The sequence below is a fragment of the Microplitis demolitor genome, chromosome 1 (genome assembly GCF_026212275.2).
Source record: "Microplitis demolitor isolate Queensland-Clemson2020A chromosome 1, iyMicDemo2.1a, whole genome shotgun sequence".
Taxonomy (NCBI): Eukaryota; Metazoa; Arthropoda; class Insecta; order Hymenoptera; family Braconidae; genus Microplitis; species Microplitis demolitor.
In genome coordinates, this window is record NC_068545.1 from 19,689,583 (window position 1) to 19,713,610 (window position 24,028).

Genomic DNA, 24,028 nt, shown 5'->3' on the forward strand with positions numbered 1-24,028 from the left:
AGTTAACTAAAAATAAAAAAAAGTAAGTTTATATTAAGGTGGGAAATAAATAATAGCTGGAAATGAGACTGCAATAATAACGCAGTGTTGAATGTACTCAGAAGCATGCTTACACGGAAATATAGTACATCATATTCGTCACTGTTTTACAAATATGGTAATCATCGTCGCGTTTTAGCGAATTAAATTTCAAGCCTCATTCAAATTCGTCCTCCATTCACCAACGAAAAACGGTTGAAAGTTAATCAATTTACAGTATTACGCTTCAAAAATATTAATTTAATATTTATTTCAATAGATCGATACCATACGCCGGTTTCCCGTCTTCACATTATGTTAATATTGATTAATATATTCAAAATTTATAACAATCTACAGTTATTATTTAATGCTTTAAAATTTTCGCTGGATGTATTCTTATATAAATATAATTAATAGATACAATGAATGAAATGAATAGAGATTAAAATTTAAAATACGCATAACAATTCTTTTAGTAATCTGTTGACATAAAAACTATAATTTTGAATTTAATCTGGAGATAATAGAGTTAAAAATTACAACAGTGACTAAATTAATTAAATTCACTGAAATTTTTGATTATGTAAATTAAGAAGCTTTAAAATTATCTCATTTATTCTATTAATAGTAAATAATAAAATTTTTAATAAACTTTTTATTATGATTTAAAGAATTTAATTTCATTATTTGCTACTTCTTTTTAAATTTAAAATAACTGCTAAATTAATAAAAAGAATTTGTAAAATAACTGGAATTTCGGACTGTGTCATGGTAAACTGAAGAATTTTACATATTTATTAATCTGAATATTTAGTAAGCTAGGAATTTATGCGGTAACAAAATTTCACAAAATTTTCTACTTGGATACCTTTTGTCAAGAAGTATGTACGTACTTTAAACAAATTGAAATTAAAAAAAAAAAAAATTTAACAAGACAAAGAGCACACCGCAACAGAAAGATATCAAATTCATGTAATTTATATAAATATATTAATTGATTATAAAATAAAATAAATATATACGTAGATTTATAAAAATAAATAAATTTATAGCAGTAATATTTTACAACTAATCCGTTTTTTCAATCAAAAATTATTTTAATTTATTTAATGCCGTTAAAACTTCTAAATTGATGTGAAAACCAGATAATAATTTACCCATAAAAATGCCACTCAATAATTAAAATTTTTATATAAATTATTTTCATTGATGTGTAATTAATAGAAATATTGTAAAAAGATTAATCAACACCGCAAATTTGTTCATTTACCTATCAGTAGATTTTGATAAATTAATTTATTTTTTTGAGCGAAAAAAAAAATATATATATATTTACCTAAATAGGGCATGCGCAAAAGTTTAAATATTAATACTAGCAAGTATCATCATATATTTATACAGAGTACACATTAGTTTTATTAGTAGTTGTTGGTTTAGTTATTTGGCATTCAGATCGTACCGTCAGTTGCCGACTTTATCCGTGGATAACTCGACAACTCGACTGTTATACGTTGAGTGGTGAGTGCAGTCTCACAGGATTCGCGCGGCTTTGCCTTGACTCGCGACTCGTATCGCGATCACTAGCCTCAGTCGCGTTTTGCGCGTCGAGGTGCAAGTGTGTTCTGTTTTCTCTGTACGATTTTATACTTGTTATCTAAGTCGCTTGCTTTTATTTATGTTACAGTAATTTTTAGTAATTATTTATTTCAAAACATTAATTAGTCTGCTTTTTTAAAACATCCCACGTAGATATCAAAGACGTTTTTTCTTAAGATTTTGTATGAATATTTTTATTAAACTAAATTTTTTATTTTATTTTTTTTGTCTCTCTAAGCTCGAATGATAAAGAACTCGGTTTTATTTTATATTTTTATTAAAAAATGCTGTTAGTGTATCAGACTGGAATACAAGTCTCAATGGACACTATTCATGTTGAATCCTTTTGTTATAGGAAACAAAGTACAATGATATTTTGTGATAAATAAAAGAGAAATATTCATTATATTAAATCATAATTTTATAAAAATATAATATTGAGTGTTACTAAAATTTAATATTAACTCAATTTTTAATAACTTTTAACTCGACGAACGTTCATTTGAATTTTTTGCTGAGAAAAAAAATTTTTTAAATTATAGAATTTTTTTCGACTCTTTTTTATTTGCTTACAAATAATTATGAGATAAATAAAGTGTAACATTCAACATTTTTTCAAATAGGTAGTTTTTTTTTAGTACAACTACACTTCGCTCAGGATCTTTGCAAATAAATGTTGAGAAAGTGTAGAGCAGAAATTTCTTTTGGTTACATTTTTTTTACTACTTATTTTCCGACAAGTTTATTGTCATTCTTGTCGAGTTAAATTTTTTTTTTCGCTCAAAGAATATCCTCGCGAGAGACATTTTCACGTTTTATTTTATATTATTTCCACTATTTTAAAATTTTCATTTAAACATAAATAATAAAATAAGATAAATGCTATTTTTGGTTCACAATACAGTTGATATTGTGTTTGACACTTGAGATGACAGTTTCAATCTTTTTTTTTTTTTTTTTATCAACAATAAAATTAACGAACAAATGCGATATTGATAACTAGACATTAGAGAAAAATTATTTCAATATTTTGATTCCTATTCCCAATAATTCGTTCGTATATTAAATAATCAGTTTGAAACTTATTATAATTAAGTCGATAAGAGTATTAAGTAGTTTTAACTTGAATAATAATAATAATTATTGCAGAAATATATAAAAGTGATTAGATTAAATTTAAATGTTCGGCTACTCGTTATTAATTTATTTATTTTTCTATAAATAATAATTATTTTTTTTTATCATGCTTTCGATGCATAAAAATTATAACTAAAAAAAAAAAAAACACGATAGCTATGTAAAAAAAAAAAAAAGATTATTGATATCACCATTGAATAGTGGATAAAGATTTAAAGAGTGTCGTGTGATTTATATGAAAGTCATAAAGTAAAAACATATAGAGAGAAATGAAATAAAATGGTGACACATGTCTTCTTAACGGCCGTAGATCAAGTTCACAAATAATGTCCTTATATAGAGGTTACTCACATTGAATGCTAGATTTCAAGATTGATTATTATTGTGTGTTAAAGAAAAGAAAAGAAGAGACAAAAAAATGTCTTTAGAAACGGATCCTGAGCTTAGAAAACGCGTCTTTGCTTTCAGATAATTAAGATTTAATTTATATCAGCCCGTATGTGAAATAATTTATTGGAGTCGATGCTGTGGAAAAAACAGTAACTTGTTGTACAATATCACCTCATTACTACAAAATATATATAATTATTAGACTGTAATTTTGCAACGATATTTTTTTCATGCTCATTATTGAAAATTGTTAAGTAATGACAAAAAAAAAAGTTATCGCAAAGTCGAACTCTCAATAAGAATTTAAAAGAGATTCAAAATTCTGTAATATTTATGATAGCAGTAGAAAAAAGGAAATATTTTTTATTTTATTTTTGTTATTTTTATCCTATGGAAATATTTCGTTTCGTCTGACTTTGATCATACATATGCTGTATAATTTTAATTTTTTCGATATAGAAGTCGTAACTTGAAATAATATTGAGGTTTTTCTCTTATTTTAAGTTTGTTTTAAATTACCCGCTTTTTTAATTTTTCAGTCTATTGACTTGTTCAATATCCGTTTTTTTAAGCCGTAGAATATTTCATTATATTTTTTTATGTGATGCGGAATTTCAGTTCGAAAAATATTTATTTCTGTGTAAATTTGAAATGAAAAAATTTTTACCGAGTTTTCAAAATTCAAATTTACGGTTGTGATTTCCAAAATTATTTTTTTTTTATAATTACAAATTAATTTTAAACAGTAAGCATGAAAAAATAATTTATTTTTGAAAAATTACAGTCTAATATATTAGTTTTTTTTTTGAAATTTTAGCCTGACTCAAAAAAAAAAAATTGCATTTTCATTTTATGACGTCAGTGAAAATTAAAAATTAGATATTTAAATTTATTTAAGCTGGAGATAAAAATTAATAAATATTAAGTGCATGCAGTTGTAATAAAAATTTTTCTTCTTTATCTCAAATGTATTCCTCCATAATTATATTCACGTACTTGAATGGTATCAAGATTTTCGTGTTAAAAGTTTTGTACAACACTAGACACTTTACAAAGCTCTCAGTAATACTGTCAAAGGACATTCGGTTGAATAAGTTTGTCAACTTATAAGAAGTTATAAAGCGTCGCATCATAGGTAATTCAGAAAATTTAACAAAGTTTCAATGGATTTAAAATGCTTCAATTCACACTATTAGAGGGAAGAATCTTCAATTATAAAACTTTCGTCACATAAAACAAATATATGTGTTATATAAATTAATAGTGGGTAAAAAAAATTTTCCAAGTGTTTTCATGCAAATAAGTGGCAATGGCTAAGAAAATAGATAAATTATATATCTATATATAATTAATTGCAGATGTTATTAGAGTATTTTAGTGATTGGAAATAATAGTTGGGAAACAATATTATAAATCATATTACCAATAGTGATAAGTTTGAAAATAAAAATAAAAAGGTGGAGGTGCTTGTGGCGAAAGAGGAAGAGGCGGAAAGAAGGTGATTGAGGTAGAATGGGAAAAAACCTAAGGACGGGAAATGAACTCAGGACAAGATGAGGAGAATCGATTGGTGATATCACTTGAGCCACGTTCGATTCTGGCTCGAGACATAACTAAGACAACAGAGAGAGATGTCTACTGATGAAACGGTCGCCCTGTTGTCCGGCGACAACGAGACCATTTTAGAACTTGATAACGAGATTCTTGACGTTACCAATGTCACAGAAGAACGCTATAATGTCACATACGTTATGCCAAATACTTCGTCCATGTTTGAGGTCAACGCCACCACTGAAATTGACTCTTTCTACTTTTACGAGGTTCGTCATTATTATGATACTCGCTTTACTCATATTATTCATTCATTCATTCATTTTTTTATTTCAAAAGATTTAACGAGTCTTATATTAGTGAATAAATTAATTTAAGAAGGAGAAAATTAGATTAAATACTTTATTTTGTATGGGTACCATAAAAACAAAAAAAAAAAAAAAAAAAATTAATGAAAAGCTATTTTACAACATTTTTTTTATTAAAAATATTTCGCTGCATTAAAAATAAAAATTATTTTTTTTTTTTTTTTATAATTTTTTTTGAAGCAAAGAGTTTTCAAAATTATATAGGAACGAGTACTGATTAGTTTTACTATCGTAAAAAAATATAAATAAATAAAATAAAATAAATGAGTTAGATACATTAAATTTTTCAGAATTTAAAATTTATTTTTTTATATTATAATTAAAAAGTTATTAATTAAACTGTATAGCATAATTTAACATTTAACAATAACTTTGAAATTATATAAATATTAACTTACATACCACTAAATTCAATGATAAAATTGAAATATTAAATAAATATGAAATGTCGAATAAATATGAAATAATTGCAGTTTTTCTTTGTAATAAAATGTCCATTAAATATTTAAATTATATATTGAAAAAAAAAAAAATTAATTACTTTTGTAATGCACGACTATTTTCAATATGCTATAAAATAGTAATTATTTTTTAAAAATTAATATTAATTTATTAATTTCATTAATAATAATTAAATGATGAATTTTTTTTCCTTTAGCTATCCTTGTATTTACTATCGGTATCATTGATATTACTATTATTATTATTATTATTATTATTATTATTATTATTATTATTATTATTATTATTATTATTATTATTATTATTATCCTTAGCGTAAGATTTGCTCGGAGCAAGACGCGAAACTTGATATCAGATCAACACTTAAATATTGTTATACATTGAATAGGAATGATACTAGTTGTGAAGATAAGGTGATTAGATTATAAATATAACGGTGCAATACAGGACGAGGTTGCGATCCTCAATATATATATATATATAGGGCCTTGGATAATATTCCTTGACGTTGTTATCCATCATATCAAACATTCTTTACTTGACTATGTTACATCGTAAATAGAAAAAATTTCTATTCATAGCTTCTTCATGCAAATTTTTTCCATGCACCAAATAAATAAAATGAAATAATAAAAAACATCTAAAGAATATTATTGATAATCATAATTACACAGAAGAAGGAAGATCAGAAAATTTTTTTTGTCAACAAATTTTTTTTAATCCCAAGAAAATTTTTTTTTCCATTTTATAATGAAAAATTTTTCTTTCACCAAGAAATTTTTTTTTCTGTGTATAAATTTATATTTAAAAACTTCTAACGAACTTTCAGTGAAAAATAATCGTAAACATTTAAATCTTTTTTCCAAGCATTTTTCAAAAGTACGCAGACAATAAATTTATAAGTTCAGCTTTTAATACACGGAAGATCAAAGTTATAAACGAGATTCTTTAAAATCATCGTAAAAATTTACATTTCTTGAAAGACGTCAAACAACTTGCCCAGTAATGTTTTATAAAAGATAAAGAAAGAAAGTGAACTATGAGACGGACAAATTTTTATTAACTTGCGATACGGATTTTTTAATATCCATGATAAATCGGAAGTTGAGTTTGTTTGAGTTTTATATGAAATTTTTTATGAATAAATTGATTTTTTTTTTATAAAAAATACCAGTAATAATATCAAAAGAAATATTTATTTTTTAAGACGATTAAATTATCAATCATCAATAAATGTGTAATTGCAATTAAGTATAAAAAAATTTATTAAAAAATAAAGTGTTGATATTAAAAAAATTCGAATTATTTTGATTGAAAAATATTTTTTTTTATTTATTTACTTTAATGATCAAGCTGTAGGATTAATTTTTCAAATCAGCGAGTAAATATTGATTTTAAAAAAAAATTTAGTAGACTAATTGACTTTACTACTCGTTACTGTTGCAAATAATCTTCTTAAATTAATGCAATGTAATAAAAGTGAGTTTTATGTGAGGACTTTTTAATTAAACCTTCTATAATCTGATAGGATATAAATTGAGATGAAGTTTCGATAAAAAAAATCAATATAATTGTTTGAAATTGATAATAATAAATTTTCTAAATTACGATAATAGTTTGAATAATTTTATGCAGATAAATATACACTGTAAGAAATTAGTGGAGTAAATCCGGAGTCAATGCGGATTCAAATAAAATCCAGATCCAATTTACCCCGTATGCAGAGTGATTTTTTCAAACTCCGGGTTTTAAACTTCAAGTGAATTCAAATTGAAATAAAATCCGTAATCACTCCGAATTCACTCCCGATTTTGTACAGTGTAGTGGGTTGAATGTATTATAAATGAATTTTATTTTGCCAAGTGCAATTATTTAGCGTCATATCAATGATTAATGTAATTACACAGCCATAGACAGTTATGAATGCATAATTTACCCTATTCAAATTATTCTTCTTTCATGTAAATGCACGGAAATGCAGTACAAAATTTTTTTTAACTGAAATAAAGTTAATTCAATTATTTAATATGTTTTAAAAATAAATAATAAATGAGCGAATAATTATTCAAGACTTATTTTAATTGTCTGTTAGTTCATTTTAACTTTATACTTCAATTACACGGTTATTTATTTCCGTATGTTTATCTTTTTCACTCCGCGAGTATGAAAATAAATGAGAAAATAAAAAAAATTTGATAGTAGTAAAACAGTTCATTAGTCAGACACACTTATTTTGAATTAAAATAATTATTTTAGCTGCAATTATGAAAATATATTATGCGACTTTTTAATTTATGAAAGCTATTAAAAAATCTTGACGAAATTAAAAAACGTTTGGATAAATTTTCGTTTATTAATGAAAAGAATGACAAATATTGTCTCTCTCATGTCAAAGACACTTTTATTGACTTGGGACGCCCACATTTCATTTGAGTTTTGGCCATTTTGTCTCTTTGTGATCCAAGAGATTCAACAACGAAGAGGGAATGTCATACAGATGAATGACAAGAACAGAAAAGCTTTATGCTTTTCTTCTTTTACACGCGTTGAAATGAACAATTGTGTTTATCTGGTGATTTAGGTCCCGACGTCTCTTATTTTCTATCTGACCACTCCAATCTTGAACAGACTTGGTTTGTTTTTATCGCATTGTTTCTTTTTCTCGCCTTTTATTTTTTATTTTATTTTATTTTATTTTTTTTACTTTATCACTATATATATTCTTTGAAAATCAGTGAAACGAATAAAGTTATATCACGTTATATATGCTAGTTTTTTCTGTTATTTTTTCACTTACTTCTAAGTGAATCGCGGTGGAAAATTATGAAAAAAAATTCATACATAAAATCAATCATAAAGAGTTTTACACATTTTAAAATTCAAATGCGACATATATTTATTTTTCAAATTTTGATATTAAATTTTGTTTTAAATAAATTTCAATAGAAAGTAGTTATATTGTTATCACCAATTTTTATTTTGTGAATTTAAAATGCAATTTATTTCAGTACATTGCAGTTTAAATATTTTTCCATATATTTGAAAATAATTGGTACAATTTATTGGAATACTTGACAATGATTAAATATACACGAAAATTATTCTTGTTTTAAATGCTATGGTGTCATAGTAAAGCCGGGTTTTTGACACCTGACAGAAATCTAAATAAACACATGGGAAAATTACTATGGCCATAATAGAAGTTACGATGTTTGCAGTAATTTGTGATAAAATCTTTGTCAATTTTGCTGCGGCTATAGTAATTTTTTCATGTGTTTATTCAAATTTCTACAGGTGGCCACCATGGTCCGGTTTTACAATACCACCATATAAATCCAAATGGGAATAATTTCTCCGTGATAGAATTTATATAATGATATTAGAATGTAATTATTGTGACTGATGAAGCAGATCGTTTTCATTCGACTGCGGTTTGATATCAAATTATTTAGAGGAGAGTAAATTGATAGTCATTGACATTCAATCGAACCATGAAGCTCATAATTATACTCAAGTAATTCGACTATCTCTTCTCATTTTACCATAATACAAATATTTTCAATAATTAATTTTCTGTTGAAATTTATTTATTAGAATTAAACAAATTAAGATAATATAGAAGACGGGGGGGGGGGGCAAATATTTTTGTAAATATAATTGAGAATTGTTTTGAATTTTTTTTTGTTAAACTTTTTCAAAAATCGAATACGTCAATCAAAAAATGTTAATAAACACTATTAAAATTTATTTTTCCTTTGTATCAAATAATTATGCAAAATGTAAATTATTTGTAAGAACATTTGCTGAAAATTTTTTCTATTCACTTTGAATATTAAAAAAAAAAAAATATTCAAAGAATTTGAGTTTCCGAAAACTCAGTATTTCCTTAAGTATCATCCCCCCTCTCTTAAATATTCATTCAAAGTCATAAATGTTAACTAAATATGTCAGTAAATTAAAATTTTGACGGCGAAATTATTCCAAACACGAGTTGTATTTTTTTGGTTGATGTCAAATTTCATGATCTAGCTTCAATTGTATTTTTATGAATAGCAGTATAATATAGGTAAACAGTCATACAACTTTTTTATATATGTTGCACAATTGACTCAATCAAGATAACTATCTACAAAGTTTTATCGTATATATACGTACACGTGTCACAAAAAGCTCAGCAAAGTTAATTATAATCAAGCGTACCTATGAAACTAAAATAGTTTACAAATTAATTTATAATTTTATGAAATTTTGGACATTCAAATATTGATTGCTAATTATTAATTATAATTATTTATGAGAATTAAATTTGCACAATTAAAAAAAAAATTAATTACTAATTTTTTTTAAGTGTGAATTTTAAGCTAAATAATTTGAAAAAATATTTTAATGAGACATTTACAAAAGTTTTAGATAACCATATCACATGTATACTTTCCTTTTTTTTTTTTTTTTTTTTTTTTTCAAACGATATTTAATAACCGAGTGACAGAACAAGAACTTGTTTGAAATACATACAATATTTTACTTGCATTATTGTAAATTGCTATTGGCTTATCTTATACTTTACCATTATACGAGGTCATGAAAAATTCACGTTAACTTATTTAGATATTGTGAATTTAGTAAGAAATACATATAATAATCATTAATAATTACATGGTTATATAAATATATAATAATTTACTCCGTATTTAAAATTTATTACAAAATCTTCACGTTTTTTTTTCTTTTGAAAATATTAATATAATTCATCAATTGACATTTGATGATAATCAAATATAAAGATATTCATCTATAATTATACTTTTATATATTTTTTAAATTTCAAGTGTAATCAATCATCATGTCAAGCGTTAATAGATTGATTGTGATTTAAAAAGCCCGAGGATTAAATTTTATTTGAGTATTGAAATGACCGAAATTTCAAAATATATTCTTGACAGCTTATTGAATTCGCTCAAATCAATTTTATCTAATATGAAGAAAAATGTATAAGACGTTTTATATAACATTACGGTATAAAATTCTCATAGTTACAAATACCGGTACAATGCTACGGCATGAAGTTGTAACTTGTAGCAATTAAAATTATTTTATATATGTTTGTATTTTATAAATCGTTTATCTGAAAATAATGATCACTAAGCGCTCAAGGTACTTATTTATACAAAAAGTATTATAAAGTACAGTAATGAACTACTTAAAAGAATGAAGCATTCAATATTATCTTTAAATGCATGTTGATTGTGGAATGCTATTTGTGTGGTTATTGTTTTTTTCCATAAAATAGTTATACTGATGATCAGCAATAATTAATAAAATCGATATAATTTTTTGCGTTTTATCAACTCTCGGATGGCATTGCTGAAGGTTGTTCAGGTGCACGTATTTTTTTTTTTGTGTATAATTGTTAACAAAAAAAAAAAGAGTGACATTGGATGTACACTGAAATACATATTCATTAAAATAATATACAAAGTTATTTCATAAATATAATAATTATAACCAATGTAATTGGATTTTTATCGATCAGTCATTGAATAGCAAGATGTCTTTTCAGTGTTTTTAATCAACGCAAATCAGTTTTTTTCTTTTTTTTTATTTTTATTATTTTTTTTTTTTTCATTGAGTCTGGTAAAAGTAGTGGTAAATAAATATTCATAAATATTTCTACAAACAAAAAAAACCGGTAAAATAATAATACCCTTGATGAACATATTTTTTATGATAACTCAGTCGTGTATTTGACTTTTATTTTGGTAATAAATATTGTCATTAAAAACTTAGGGATGACTAAACCAATTCTAGAGGAAATTTTATTGTCCATAGTGTTTTCTCTTTTTTTTTTTTTTTTTTTTTTTGTTTCTTTTTATTATTACGAGATAAAAGAATATTTTTTTTACAAACCAAGGGTTTTTTTTTTATTTCATTCTTCATTATCGATTACAATCCAATTGTCCGAATAGTCTATGTTGTAGAGGATGTCGTAAATTTCATTTCATGACGACGAAATGACATTTCTGCTGGGTTTATAAGCGAGTCTGACAAATCCTGGATTTCACTAGAGACTTTTATCTGTTTGATAACTCAACATTATGCGGGTAGTTTATATTCCATATATATATATAAATACAAATATAGGGAATTATAAAATTTATCATAAATAAAGTCACAATCGGCATTAAAATTCATAAGACTTTGTCTCAATTTTTTATCATTTTTCTTAAACAATCAGATCAATGAACTAGAAAAATAATAATAGATCAGAATTTATCTTGATTGCAAAAAAATCTGCAAATTTTATATTTATAAATAAATGTAAAGATTTTTAGTAATTTTATTCACATAACCGGTCAACTATTTTCTTAATTGGTCTAAAGAGGGATATAAATAAAAATACTTTACTATAACCCGCTACGAGATTTAATGATAGATAAAGAGAGCAAAAGATCGTCACGTTTCGATAAGTATTATATCGCCCGAATTGAGGATAAGTGGTTAAAAGTGTATCACAAAAGCTTTTATCATGATAAATATCCATAATATAAAAATACAAGTTACCAATTTATTCATGAATTATTTATTACCGAGCAATTCTGTTAATTAAATTCTATTGTTGTGGTTTTTTGAATTTTATTTTACATTACAACAGACGGAAAAAAATGCTGAATTATTTTTAAGGAATAATTTTTTTTTTTTATTTACTCTGGAAAAATTTATCTCGAGCTAATTTAAAAATAGCCCACTCATAAATTTTTTTTTATTCTTTCTATATTTATACAAGTTTTGTAAATTATGTTATCAATAAAAAGCGCAAAGAAGTTGAATATTAATAATTTAGTGAGTATATATATCTTTATTGTGAATAAAGTTAACAAACTCGTAAAACAAACAAGACATTCTTACATTAATATTTCGATCAACTAAATTATATAAAAACTTTTCTTAACTTTAAAAAGTTTTGCTGGACCACAAAGTATAACTTGTGGATATATTGATACTTATATTTCAATCTAAGTACCTATAAGAAATAATTTTTAAAATATTAGTTTCGCACTAAAAAAAAACAGTTATACTTTTACAAAAAAAAAAAAAAAAGTCACCAATTGAAAAAAGTAATTTCTTAATAATTACTACACTGTAAAAAAAAAGGGGTAATTCCAAGCGGTGCAGGTGTTAAATTTTAACACCAAAAGCATTGTTAAAATAACACCGTTGCGGGTGTTAATATTCTTTACCGGTGATAAAATATTTTTCCGTGTTTAAAATATTTTACTTTGTGAATATTTTTACTGACTCGATCACTACAGTTAAAAAGCGTTTTTATTAATTAATTAATTAAATTAATGGTGATTTAAATGGTTGGTGTAAAGTTGTGTAATTTTTTAATAAATTACGTTTAACATAAATAATTATTTAAATAAGTACATAGCAAATGTGAAATTTCCTTCAGATAATATTCATTAAATTTTTATATTTAGGGGAGGGGGGGGGGGGCTTAAATTTCGGGGACCCATTTCGCCCCAAAATAATTCGAGGCACTCAAAATTTTAAGGGGCCCATTTTTCTCACTTTTCCCTATTAGAGGAGAGTGGGTAAAATAGGCTGACATTTATATTACATATAAGCCCTTACTCCTCAAGGGGCCCATTTTGCCACCCCCCTTGCCCCTATACATTTTTTTAAAATTTCTATACTTAGAATTTTTTTTTCAAACCCATTTAACACCCCCTACACCGGTGGTTACTTCATTTTAACACCGCGCAATGTTAAATTGAGTTAATTTCTAACACCGTTCTTTTTACAAAGTAGAAATATTTATTCTAGCCTCAAGAATTATCGACATGCAAAAAAAAATTATTATAATTCGTCAAATCTTCCTATCCGTCACCGTGAAAATTATCAACATTCTTTTTTTATCATCAAATGATTAATAACAATTTGTGACTCAATAAAATTTATCGTGAGCAATATTATTTATTTCTGCAAATGAATCAATTAAAAATGGCATATTTTATATATTAATCTACAAGTTATTTATGAAAAACAATTCAATTTTTTAACTTAAAAAAAGTTATATTTTTTATTGATCATATACAATATTTTAGATGCAGTAATTTTATTTACTTTAACTGGGAGTTATGAACAAAAGATGTTAAACAGCTAAAAGCGAGAAAAATATCAGACCTTGGAGGTAAAAGTTACTACACATCAATTCAATATTTCAGGGTGCGATATTGCCTCTGGAGTTGTTCACGCGATTATACTGAATCATATATAAAATAAAAACTCTATATAATACCTAAAGGTTAAATGTGAAAGTAATACATATATATTTAAAACCTTTCTTGTTGAAAACTTGCTACCAACCGCAACGGAATACATATTATATATTTATTTAATTTTACTAACTATTTATCGGATGTTAACTCGGAAACTTTTAAGTAATTTTTCTGTTGAAGAGTTTGATTAAATAAACCACTTAGTTGACTACATAAAAAATCATCTATAAGTTTTATAAAATATATATATATATATATATATATATATATATATATATATATATTGTAAAGATGTGCGCAATGCATCGCATAATTTACTCTAGCTTATTTTTTTATCAAGTGTTAATAATTTATGTAAAATATTTTTACTCTTGAATAAATTTAAAGTATTTTGTATATAAATTTAAAATTCATGGATTGTTGATTTTTCAATTTTATTTTACTGCAATATGAAATACATTTTTGTCACCTGTAAAAGATAAAAATCCTTCTCACGAGTATATTGCGGTCTATAGAATAAAATGCACGAGATGTCATGGACACACGTGAATGAACTTATTATACCCATGAAATATTGCTTAAAGGTTTTAAGCTCACATTCAGATAATAATTAAATAATCACAAAAATATCCTTAAAAAAAATTAATTATTATAATTATAGCTCTCGCTAAAACGCTTGATATTTTACCGGTCATTAATTATTATTTTAATGATTAAACTGTTGATATGAATTATTTTTTTTAGGTCAGAGTTAATCACAGATAAATTGAGTAAAACAATTGATGCAAAAAATTTTAATTTTTTTACGATCAATATAAATATTTAGACAGCTGTAATCATTGAAAAAAAAAAAATTGTCCATTGCAAAATTTATATGATTAATTTTTCATAGTAGTGATCATTTATTTTGAACTAAATTGATTCATGAATTTAGATTGATTTACTTAAAAAGAGAATCGATAAATTTTAATAAAAAAAAAAAAAAAAAAATCAAGGTATTAAATTGTCGAAAATATTCCAAATAACGAATTACTAAAATAATTTCCTTGGGTTGTATTTAAAAATAGATTGCCAATAGCACTTTGTAAAAAGTAAATAATAAAAAAAAATTTGACATGAATTTATAATGTCACGAATATTTAGATTGAGAGAAACATGTACAGTTTCATTTTGCTTGCTATAAATACAGAGAGTTATTTTTTTTTATTTTTTATTATTTTTATTCGCAAATTCAGAACGAATCAGACTGTGCTACATACTCATTAGAATCTCGTTAACCTACAAATTTTTGAGTATTGCTTTGCTCAACGCCTAAGTCTAATACTATACATATATATATATATATATATATATATGATGTATGACTGTCAAAAATTTATATCTAATAAACAGTGTACAAGAGTTTTTTTTCCTTTCTCTTTATATTATTTTCAGGACTTGGGTACTTAACTTGCTAAGTCTCTTTTTTCTTCACTCTCGAAAGTTAAGTGACAGAATGTGCGGTAGAAAGATGCGATGAGTCAACGGAAAAAAGTATCTAACAAAAGTAAAAAGAATGATACAGCCAGAGTTACTTTTTTTATACGAAATTTATATTCTCATATGTAAAAAAAAAAAAAAAAAAAAAAAATACTAATAAAAAAAGAACATAAAAATTTGATTTATTTGCTATAAATTTAGATAATATTATTTATTTGCAAGTAATCAATAAATTTCCAAACTAGAAAAATATTTTTTACGTTAATAATTAATAATGAGTTTTTTTTTCTGTGTCACGTAATTATGTTTAAAATGACGGTGAATTTACTTTGTGTTGACGACTCAGTTTAAATTGCTACGTTAGAAAATAATGTCTTAAATTTAATCACTAAAAAAAACGTCTTACATGTGACGTTGAAGATCGATCGATAGTGCATTTACTATCGAACAATATGCAAAAAAACCGTTTTATAATATTAACATGTTGTTAATATTTTTCACATTATCACATTATTATTTAAAGTATGTATGCAATATATATATATATATATATATATATATATATATATATATATATATATATATATATATATATATATATATATATATATATATATATATATATATATATATATATATATATATATATATATATATATATATATATATATATATATATATATATATATATATATATATATATATATATATATATATATATATATATATATATATATATATATATATATATATATATATATATATATATATATACTTAGTTTATAATTATTACATGTCGTTGAACCCGGAAGATTAAGATAAACTTGTTGATACAGGATTCAAGAACCAATTATTAAATTTTTATAATGGTATAATAATTAGTATACGTAACGCTTAAAGTTAAGAAAATTATGAGGCCATGGATAACGTGTATTTATCACAAAATTAAACGCCCGTAAGGGTTATATTCAATGAATTATTCACCAGTCTGTCAATTATAAGGATCGACAGAATTGAGTGAGAAAATAATATAAAAAAAAAAATTTTATACAAAATATATATATATATATATATTTATATTATATACTTATCCACAATAGGAATAAATATAATAATGGCTATTATATAAGTGCGAAATTATTTCTGTATAATAAAATCAACTTTCTAATTTCAAAATAAAAATATCATTATTCAAAATCATGATAAATTATCAAACGAATACCTTTCGAATTAATTTCATACCAATTGTCTTAGAGAGTTTAGTATTGGCATAGAAATAAATTTGACTCAACAAATTCTATTCATCAATTTGTACAATGATAAATTTTAAAAATGATTTATGAAAGGATTAATATGGCAATTATGAGTTAAATTTTTTTTTTTGCTACAACTGTGATGACCACAGCACATTATGTTCATTGAACTCATTTCTCTGTAAGTGTATTTACTGTATACACATTAATTAATTGCAATGTCATGACATAACCGGGATATATTTTTGTCGGTGTTTCTTTTATCTATCTGGCCTTGCTTTTTTAATCTCAGAGTGATTTATATTGCTAGTAGGAGTATTACTATAATAGGAGAGTTATGAAATATGCTCTCTGTTAAGTCTTGAAATTTATTTTTTTATAATTTTTTATATCTGATTTAATTTTGTCTCACTGTGATAATTTTTATTTTTTCTTTTGCAGACAGAACAATTTACATTACTGTGGTTATTATTCACAGTGATAGTTGTTGGTAATCTCTCAGTGCTGATGGGTCTGTTCATGGGAAAGCGACGAAAATCACGAATGGATTTTTTTATTAAGCAACTGGCCATCGCTGGTATGTATATGTATGTATGACAATGTAACTAGTTATAAATACATGTATATTAACTATATAACTAACATATCACTGTAAAAAAACGGAAGTGAATCCAGATTTTATTTTAATCCGAATTCACTCCTACTCGAAGTTCCGGAGTTTGAAAAAAAAATTTCTCCGCATGCGAAGTGAATAGGGATTTTTTCATGGACGGATTTCGGGTGCGGGTTTTACTTCAATTTTCATTCCCTCTGGTCTGGAGTTTTAATACTTAAATAAATTTATATTTAACAGAAATAGCTTTCAATTAGAAACATAATTATTTAAATAAATAATTAATTCAGATATTAATAATTAAACTTAAAATATTATGGTTTTAATTTATAAAATGTTTTAGTAATTCACTAAATTATAATTTCAAATATATAATACATAGTGAAAATATTAAATTATTGAATAGCTATAGTGACATAGTTTTTATGGGAATATTTTACATTTCGGTACAATATGAAATGTTATCTCGTGGTATGGTTGATGTAAATTATACGTCATTTTCTGACTCAGTGGAATTATATTTGTGAAAATTTTATTGTCAGCTGGTTATAATTTTTAAAAATCATTTCGCGTGAGTATGGAAAGGAAGCTCGTAATTATTTACGTACTCAATATAAATATCTAAATATGAAAGACCTAAGCTCACTATAATATTATATTAATATTTTCCGAAATTCCCCTTTGAAGTGAAATTTACTCCGAGGGAATTAAATAAATAAAAAATCGTCAACGTCGCGTTCACTCCGCAAATTTTTTACAATGTATTAATATTCACTACAGTAATTGATTGAGAAAAATTTTTAATCACTTTACGCTCAAAATTAAAAATATTCAATTTTTAAATATTGAAATTTAATAATCTTGTTTGGTATCGTATAAAGTATCCTTTGATCTAATCTGACGAAAATGGAACTTGGCTAAATATTGTCTTCGTTTATTCCTTTCGTCTTTAATATTATTAAATCTTAAACAGATTGATTTTTGTGTGTAACCACATGTATATGAAACAGTCATGCACTTCACAATAAATTAGAAATTGCTTGAATAGTTAGAGATTTGCATCCCACGTATTCTGTATAATTCCATCTAAAGGATATCAACTGTGATAATATTAAACAGGTTGAAATTTAATCTAATATCAAAATTACTAAGTCGAGTAAATTTTTTTTTCATGAATTTTTTAAATTAATTGTAATTAAAATATGATTAAATTTAATTTTAATTAATTTTTTGACAGTTTATCACAGAATAAAATTAACTAATTTCAATTTAGTGTTAAGAAGTAAAAATTTAATTTCATTGTTGCTTGATACCTAGTTTTAAATTTAATTGTAAATAAAATTAAAGTACGAAATTTTTTATAAAATTTATAACTACTCTGTCTTTGTTGTCAGGATAAACGGGGTTTTCTGCTAAATTTTTTTTTCATGCTGTCAAATTGTGATATTTATTTTTTTATTTTTTTTTTTTTTTTTTTTTCATTTTTTATAAAATATTATGGAAAAAAGTAAATATTTTTATAACTATAGCATAATATAATAAAGTGTGCAACTGAATATACACAAGGTGATGATTTAAAAAAAAACCCGCGTTAAATTTTTTTGTTAGCAAAATTGTTTGAGACATTTCAACTTTTTTATTATGAAATTTATCCATTATCGTTTGATTTAAAATTGATTATTTAAATGCAAGTGCAGTGCATATATTTTTATTTAAATTCAATTTCAATAATGTTCGCCTTTGTATTTTTCAATTTGTCTACATTTCCAGCTCTGTAAGCATTGAGCCAAGATATCTGTGCAATATCTATCGACTCGTTTTCTTCAAATCTATTTATGCAAATCATTTTATGGAAAACTTTGATCCAAGTACTATTATCTTGATCGTAAAAATACTTTACACAACCACACACATATACATATATATATATATATATAATTGAAGCGTACGAAAAATAATTTTCAAATCCGAACTATGTACGACAAACATAAAGCTTTATATCTAAATGATTTGCGAAACATCAAAATCCTATCAATCATACATTTCGTTTGTACGATATTTCATTAAAAATATGTGCATAGACCGTGACGTAAAAAAGTAGAAAATATAATGTCCTGAGAGCTAACGTAATCGATAAAAAGCAGAAATGTCCTACTGAGAGCTCTTGTAGCTTTACTAAAAAGCTTCTGTAATTTTTTTTTACATAAATTTTTACAGCACAAAAGAAAATGGAATTTTTTTTATTTTTTCTTTACAGATTTACTCGTCGGTTTAATTTCAGTACTGACGGATATTGTGTGGCGAGTAACGATAATATGGCATGCAGGCAACATTGCTTGTAAGCTCATCAAATTTTTTCAAGTGGTTGTGACGTATAGTTCGACTTATGTATTAGTCGCACTTTCGATTGACAGATATGATGCCATTACAAGGCCGATGAATTTTTCCGGAAGCTGTAAGTACTCTTCATTACTGTATATTTTTATTTAATATTTCATTACTGTCAATTTAGTTTCCTTGTAAGCTAAAAATATATTCACACTTTCATTCGAGTAGATGCTATAAATAATAATATATTTTTATGATAAATATAAAAGCTTTAAATTTCGTTTAAGGAAGAAATGACAAACGTTGTCTCCCATATCTCATATTTTTTTTTTTTTTTTTTTTTTTTTTCATATATATATATATATATTTATTCTATTAAATATACTATCTTCTGACAGGGTGGAGAGCCAGAGCTCTAGTTGCATCTGCTTGGGGATTATCTGTGGTATTTAGTATTCCAATTATTTTTCTTTATGAAGAAAAGCTTATTCAGGTAAAACAAAAAAATTATTTATATTCATACTTTTTTATTGTGATATTTCATTTACTAAAATACCGGTGACAATTAATTTTAATTATTATTTTCAATTTAAGGAAAAAAAGCAATGTTGGATAGACTTAGGTTCGCCTATAAATTGGCAAATTTATATGAGTATAGTTAGTTTCACATTATTTATAGCACCTACTGTAATTATTTGTGGCTGTTACTTGGTAATAGTAACGACAATTTGGACACAAAGCAGTGCGTTACGTCAAAGCCCAATGCGCGATGATAGACGGGCATCGTCTAGGGGATTAATACCTCGGGCTAAAATCAAAAGTGTGAAAATGACATTCGTTATTGTTTTCGGCAAGTATTATTTTATAATTAAATAATAAATTTAAGAAATTTAGCAATTCTAGTTGTAATGAAAAGTAAATATTTACTTGAATTAATGTGAAATAATATTTATTTTGAATTGCATTCCGTTAAAATATTTATATTGTAATTTTGAAGTACAATCGAGACAGTAAATATCAATAAAAGAAAATATAGTATGATATGATGGAGTGAAATTATTTATAAACGTAAAATAAAGTTACGATGAATGAAATATGCACTTTAAAAATTAGCGGAGTGAATGCGGAGCGGATGACTGCTTATTTATTATTTACCTGAATGTTTTTCACGTAACGAAAATGAAAATGATTTATGGAATTTGACTCTAAAGGTGACTTAAGGGGTAGTTAGGGGTAGCCTGCAATTATCGGCTGACGTGTGAAACATTTCAGAAATCTAGATCCAGTAGATTTTTTACTTTTCATTTCGTTTTTTATATTTTTGTTCCGCGAAAAATGTTTCGCTTTTCAGGTACATTATTTATTCAATTCTCTCCTAGTAAAATTCATTTCTAAAAGGAATTAATTTTTTTATCAAGACTCCAAATCAGAATGAACGCGGATTGAAATAAAATTCGCAATCACTTTGAATTTACTTCCAAAATAAAAAATGCTTGTGATACCGAAAATTATTTAATTTTAAACAGAAACACGTGCTGTAACTTTTAATGCACTTTGTTGATATGCCGACGAAATTCGATGCTCATATTTTATGGGACGTTTTTATGTGACATTTAAGATAAATATTCTTATTTATTTATTATAATATTGTATTTACGCATTTACATAAAGTTAATTTATAGGAATAACATTTTTGAGTAAAAAGTTAATAAATTATGTATAATTTTATTGTGAAAACATGAAATATAAATTCGCTTGAATTAATATCGCGCATATAGAATGAGTTACCTCTAAGGATTGTGTTTACTTTATAAAACACGTCTGACTTTTTGCTGAAATTTTTTTTCTGTAGATAAAAATTGTAATACGCATAATAAATTTTTTTATTTTATGCATTTTAGTTTTTGTTTTATGTTGGAGTCCATATATTGTGTTCGATTTACTTCAAGTATATGGCTATGTACCAAAAACACAAACAAACATCGCAGTGGCGACATTTATTCAAAGTTTGGCACCATTGAATTCAGCAGCAAATCCAATAATATACTGTCTCTTCAGTACGCCATTTTGCAAGAACGTACGGTAAGATCCTTTCAATAGCATTATATAATAAATACCTGTAGGTGTATGACTAATTATTCACAGTAAATGCTAATTCGATAGCTGCATAAATTACATTTACTCCCATTGACAAAATAAATTTGAATATGCCTAAAAATAACTACTTATTTAAGTCACGATATTATTACTTAAAACACTACCCTTTGATGTTCCATAAAGGGGAGTGGATAATTATCTTTTACCTCTTTGAAGTACGATACTAAATTATCTAATAAAAAATCCATAAAAAAAAGTCATTTAAAAATCTTAATAACTTTCAAGCGGTAGCTCATATTCTCTCGATTTAAAAAAAAAAAATCGACAATAAAAATCTCTGAATTTTTTTTTTTTTACAAAGTAAATAAAGCCAACGATAAAAAAAATACTACTAACGATAATTATGTTTATGTTTATAATATCGGAATGATCGTAAATTTGAGTTAAAATCACAGAAAAAAAATATAATCTTTGAAGTAAAATGAGTTTAATGATTATCATTGCTTGATATTTTTCGTTTATCTCTTTAATTTAAATTTCATCGCGGCGCTTTAACACAAAACTTATCCAATATCCGGGTAAACATCCGTTTAAGCTTTAATCCTTTTACTCGTGCTTCAAGTCAGTTCCAAAATCTAATTAACATTTCATTAATAGAACATTAGATTAAGATGGATAATTATGACGTCTAAGTACTTTGGATTCATTTTATAAAAAGTATTTTTCCTTTTTTTTTAAATTAATGGAAAAATAAACTTGGTAAGTAATTTAATTATTAAGTAATATAAAATCTTTTAAATATTTGATAGCGCGAGTTCGAAATTAAAGGAAATGAATAAAAAGTTTTTTCAAAGATTTTATATAATTTAATAAGTAAATTGAGTAACTATCTGTGTTAATTAAACGCAACTTTCATCATATTTCTTTGCTTAAAAAAAAATTATGACACGATAAATATATTTTGTGTTTTATATATGTACAAAATGAATGAGTAAATAAAAATGAAATTTTTTAAAAAATTTTTGTGTTCCATCTAACGGTAGAAACATGCAGGCGGTTTCCTGGGTTTCGGGACGGTGCTGTCCGTGTTCATATAATTGCTTTAGCGCCAGTAATATTCGGAGGGGTACGACGAGAACGACAACAGTTACAACATCATTGACTGCTCTTTCGTCAAGAAGAAGTGGACATATTTCTATGCTACATACAGCGTCAAAGAAACACGTTATGGTATCTTTTGTCTAAATCATATGAATAGTATTATATATATATATATATATATATATATATATACCCTGAAACGTCGATTAAATATGTATAAAAATCGTAATATCAATTTATAAATCTACGTGTCTTTATAAAATAGTCTTCGAAAAATTTCATTGCGATTCTTGATTATATAGGGGACGGGGTGGGCAAAACGGGCTACCCCCAAAATTTTTACAAAAAAAAAAATAATTTTTTTCAAATGTTTTTCAAACATTCCAACAGCACTTTTGTAAATATAATTAAGCATTATTTTGAATTTTGTTTGTTAAACTTTTTTAAAAATCGACTGTCAGTCGAAAAATTTTAGTCTTTTGTTTTATGATAAAAACTATTAAAAATTTTTTTTTCTTTCCAATGTGTGCAATAATTATGTAAAAAGATTCAACGTATTTGAGTCCTCGAAAAGTTAGTATTGCCCTTCCTCCCCTACATTTTTCAACTTTTTTTTTTTTAAACTTAAAACAAAAACCAATAATATAATGAATTATTAATATTATTCAAATTAATATAGATTAATTAAATCAAATTTTATTTAGAGAATATAATTACTGCTCTTATGTGTACTATACAAACTATATAATCTCTACTACAATTGAATAAAATTAATTTTTTATATAATCGGGTTTAATGAATTTATTTAAATCTATTACTTTCAATTACTTTAATTTTCTTTGGTTTTTAAAGCAAAAATAAAAAAATGATACTTAAAAATATTTAATTGTTGTACTTTTAATATATAATATGTAATATCACTACCAGTATTTTTAAATTTAAAGTACTTTAAAATATTGTATAGAATTGTTCATTTTACTACAAGTACAAAAATAATAATCATTGTAATCAAAATAAAAGTGGAAAAATAATACGCTCAAAGTATATATGTAAATAATATAAATAACTTTAGAAATGATATGTCATAATAATAGAGCTAATATTTGTTGTAAAATAATGTTAATTAATTGGTATTTAAACAGTTAATTATTAAATTTTAATTAATATTTAATTATTGCATGCTAATATATAATAAATTATGACATCAATTATTTACGTAAATTAAAATGTATGTATATTTAAGGATAAATAGCATAGATATTTGTTATGTACCTGGATATTTAAGTAATTATTTTAAAATATTTTTATGTTTTATTATAATTTCTGTATTAATAAAAATGTATGAAAATT

The 24,028-nt window shown here is 24.6% G+C and overlaps 1 protein-coding gene across 17 annotated transcripts; it reads left to right on the top strand.

Moving 5' to 3' along the window:
• The first annotated feature begins 1,524 nt into the window (after positions 1 to 1,524).
• On the top strand, positions 1,525 to 23,459 carry LOC103573360 (cardioacceleratory peptide receptor). 17 transcript variants are annotated; one of them, XM_053737376.1, is made up of 9 exons: positions 1,525 to 1,799; positions 3,223 to 3,303; positions 3,962 to 4,964; positions 16,981 to 17,116; positions 19,410 to 19,607; positions 19,879 to 19,973; positions 20,075 to 20,330; positions 21,382 to 21,562; positions 22,621 to 23,459. In XM_053737376.1, the coding sequence occupies exons 3-9, from the start codon at positions 4,776 to 4,778 to the stop codon at positions 22,820 to 22,822; spliced, it is 1,257 nt and encodes a 418-aa protein (XP_053593351.1). In that variant the 5' UTR covers positions 1,525 to 1,799; positions 3,223 to 3,303; positions 3,962 to 4,775; the 3' UTR covers positions 22,823 to 23,459. The 17 variants fall into 17 exon arrangements, with proteins under 17 accessions (XP_053593351.1, XP_008550633.1, XP_053593355.1 ...); XM_008552411.2 differs by having other exon boundaries at positions 4,188 to 4,964; XM_053737380.1 differs by lacking the exon at positions 3,223 to 3,303 and having other exon boundaries at positions 3,962 to 4,411; positions 4,503 to 4,964.
• The last annotated feature ends 569 nt before the right edge of the window (positions 23,460 to 24,028 follow it).

Coding starts and splice junctions, on each gene's coding strand:
- LOC103573360 (XM_053737376.1), top strand. CDS start 4,776: ATGTCTACTGATGAAACGGTCGCCCTGTTGTCCGGCGACAACGAGACC. Junction 17,117..19,409: donor TAAGCAACTGGCCATCGCTG/GTATGTATATGT, acceptor TTTTCTTTACAG/ATTTACTCGTCGGTTTAATT. Junction 19,608..19,878: donor GATGAATTTTTCCGGAAGCT/GTAAGTACTCTT, acceptor ATCTTCTGACAG/GGTGGAGAGCCAGAGCTCTA.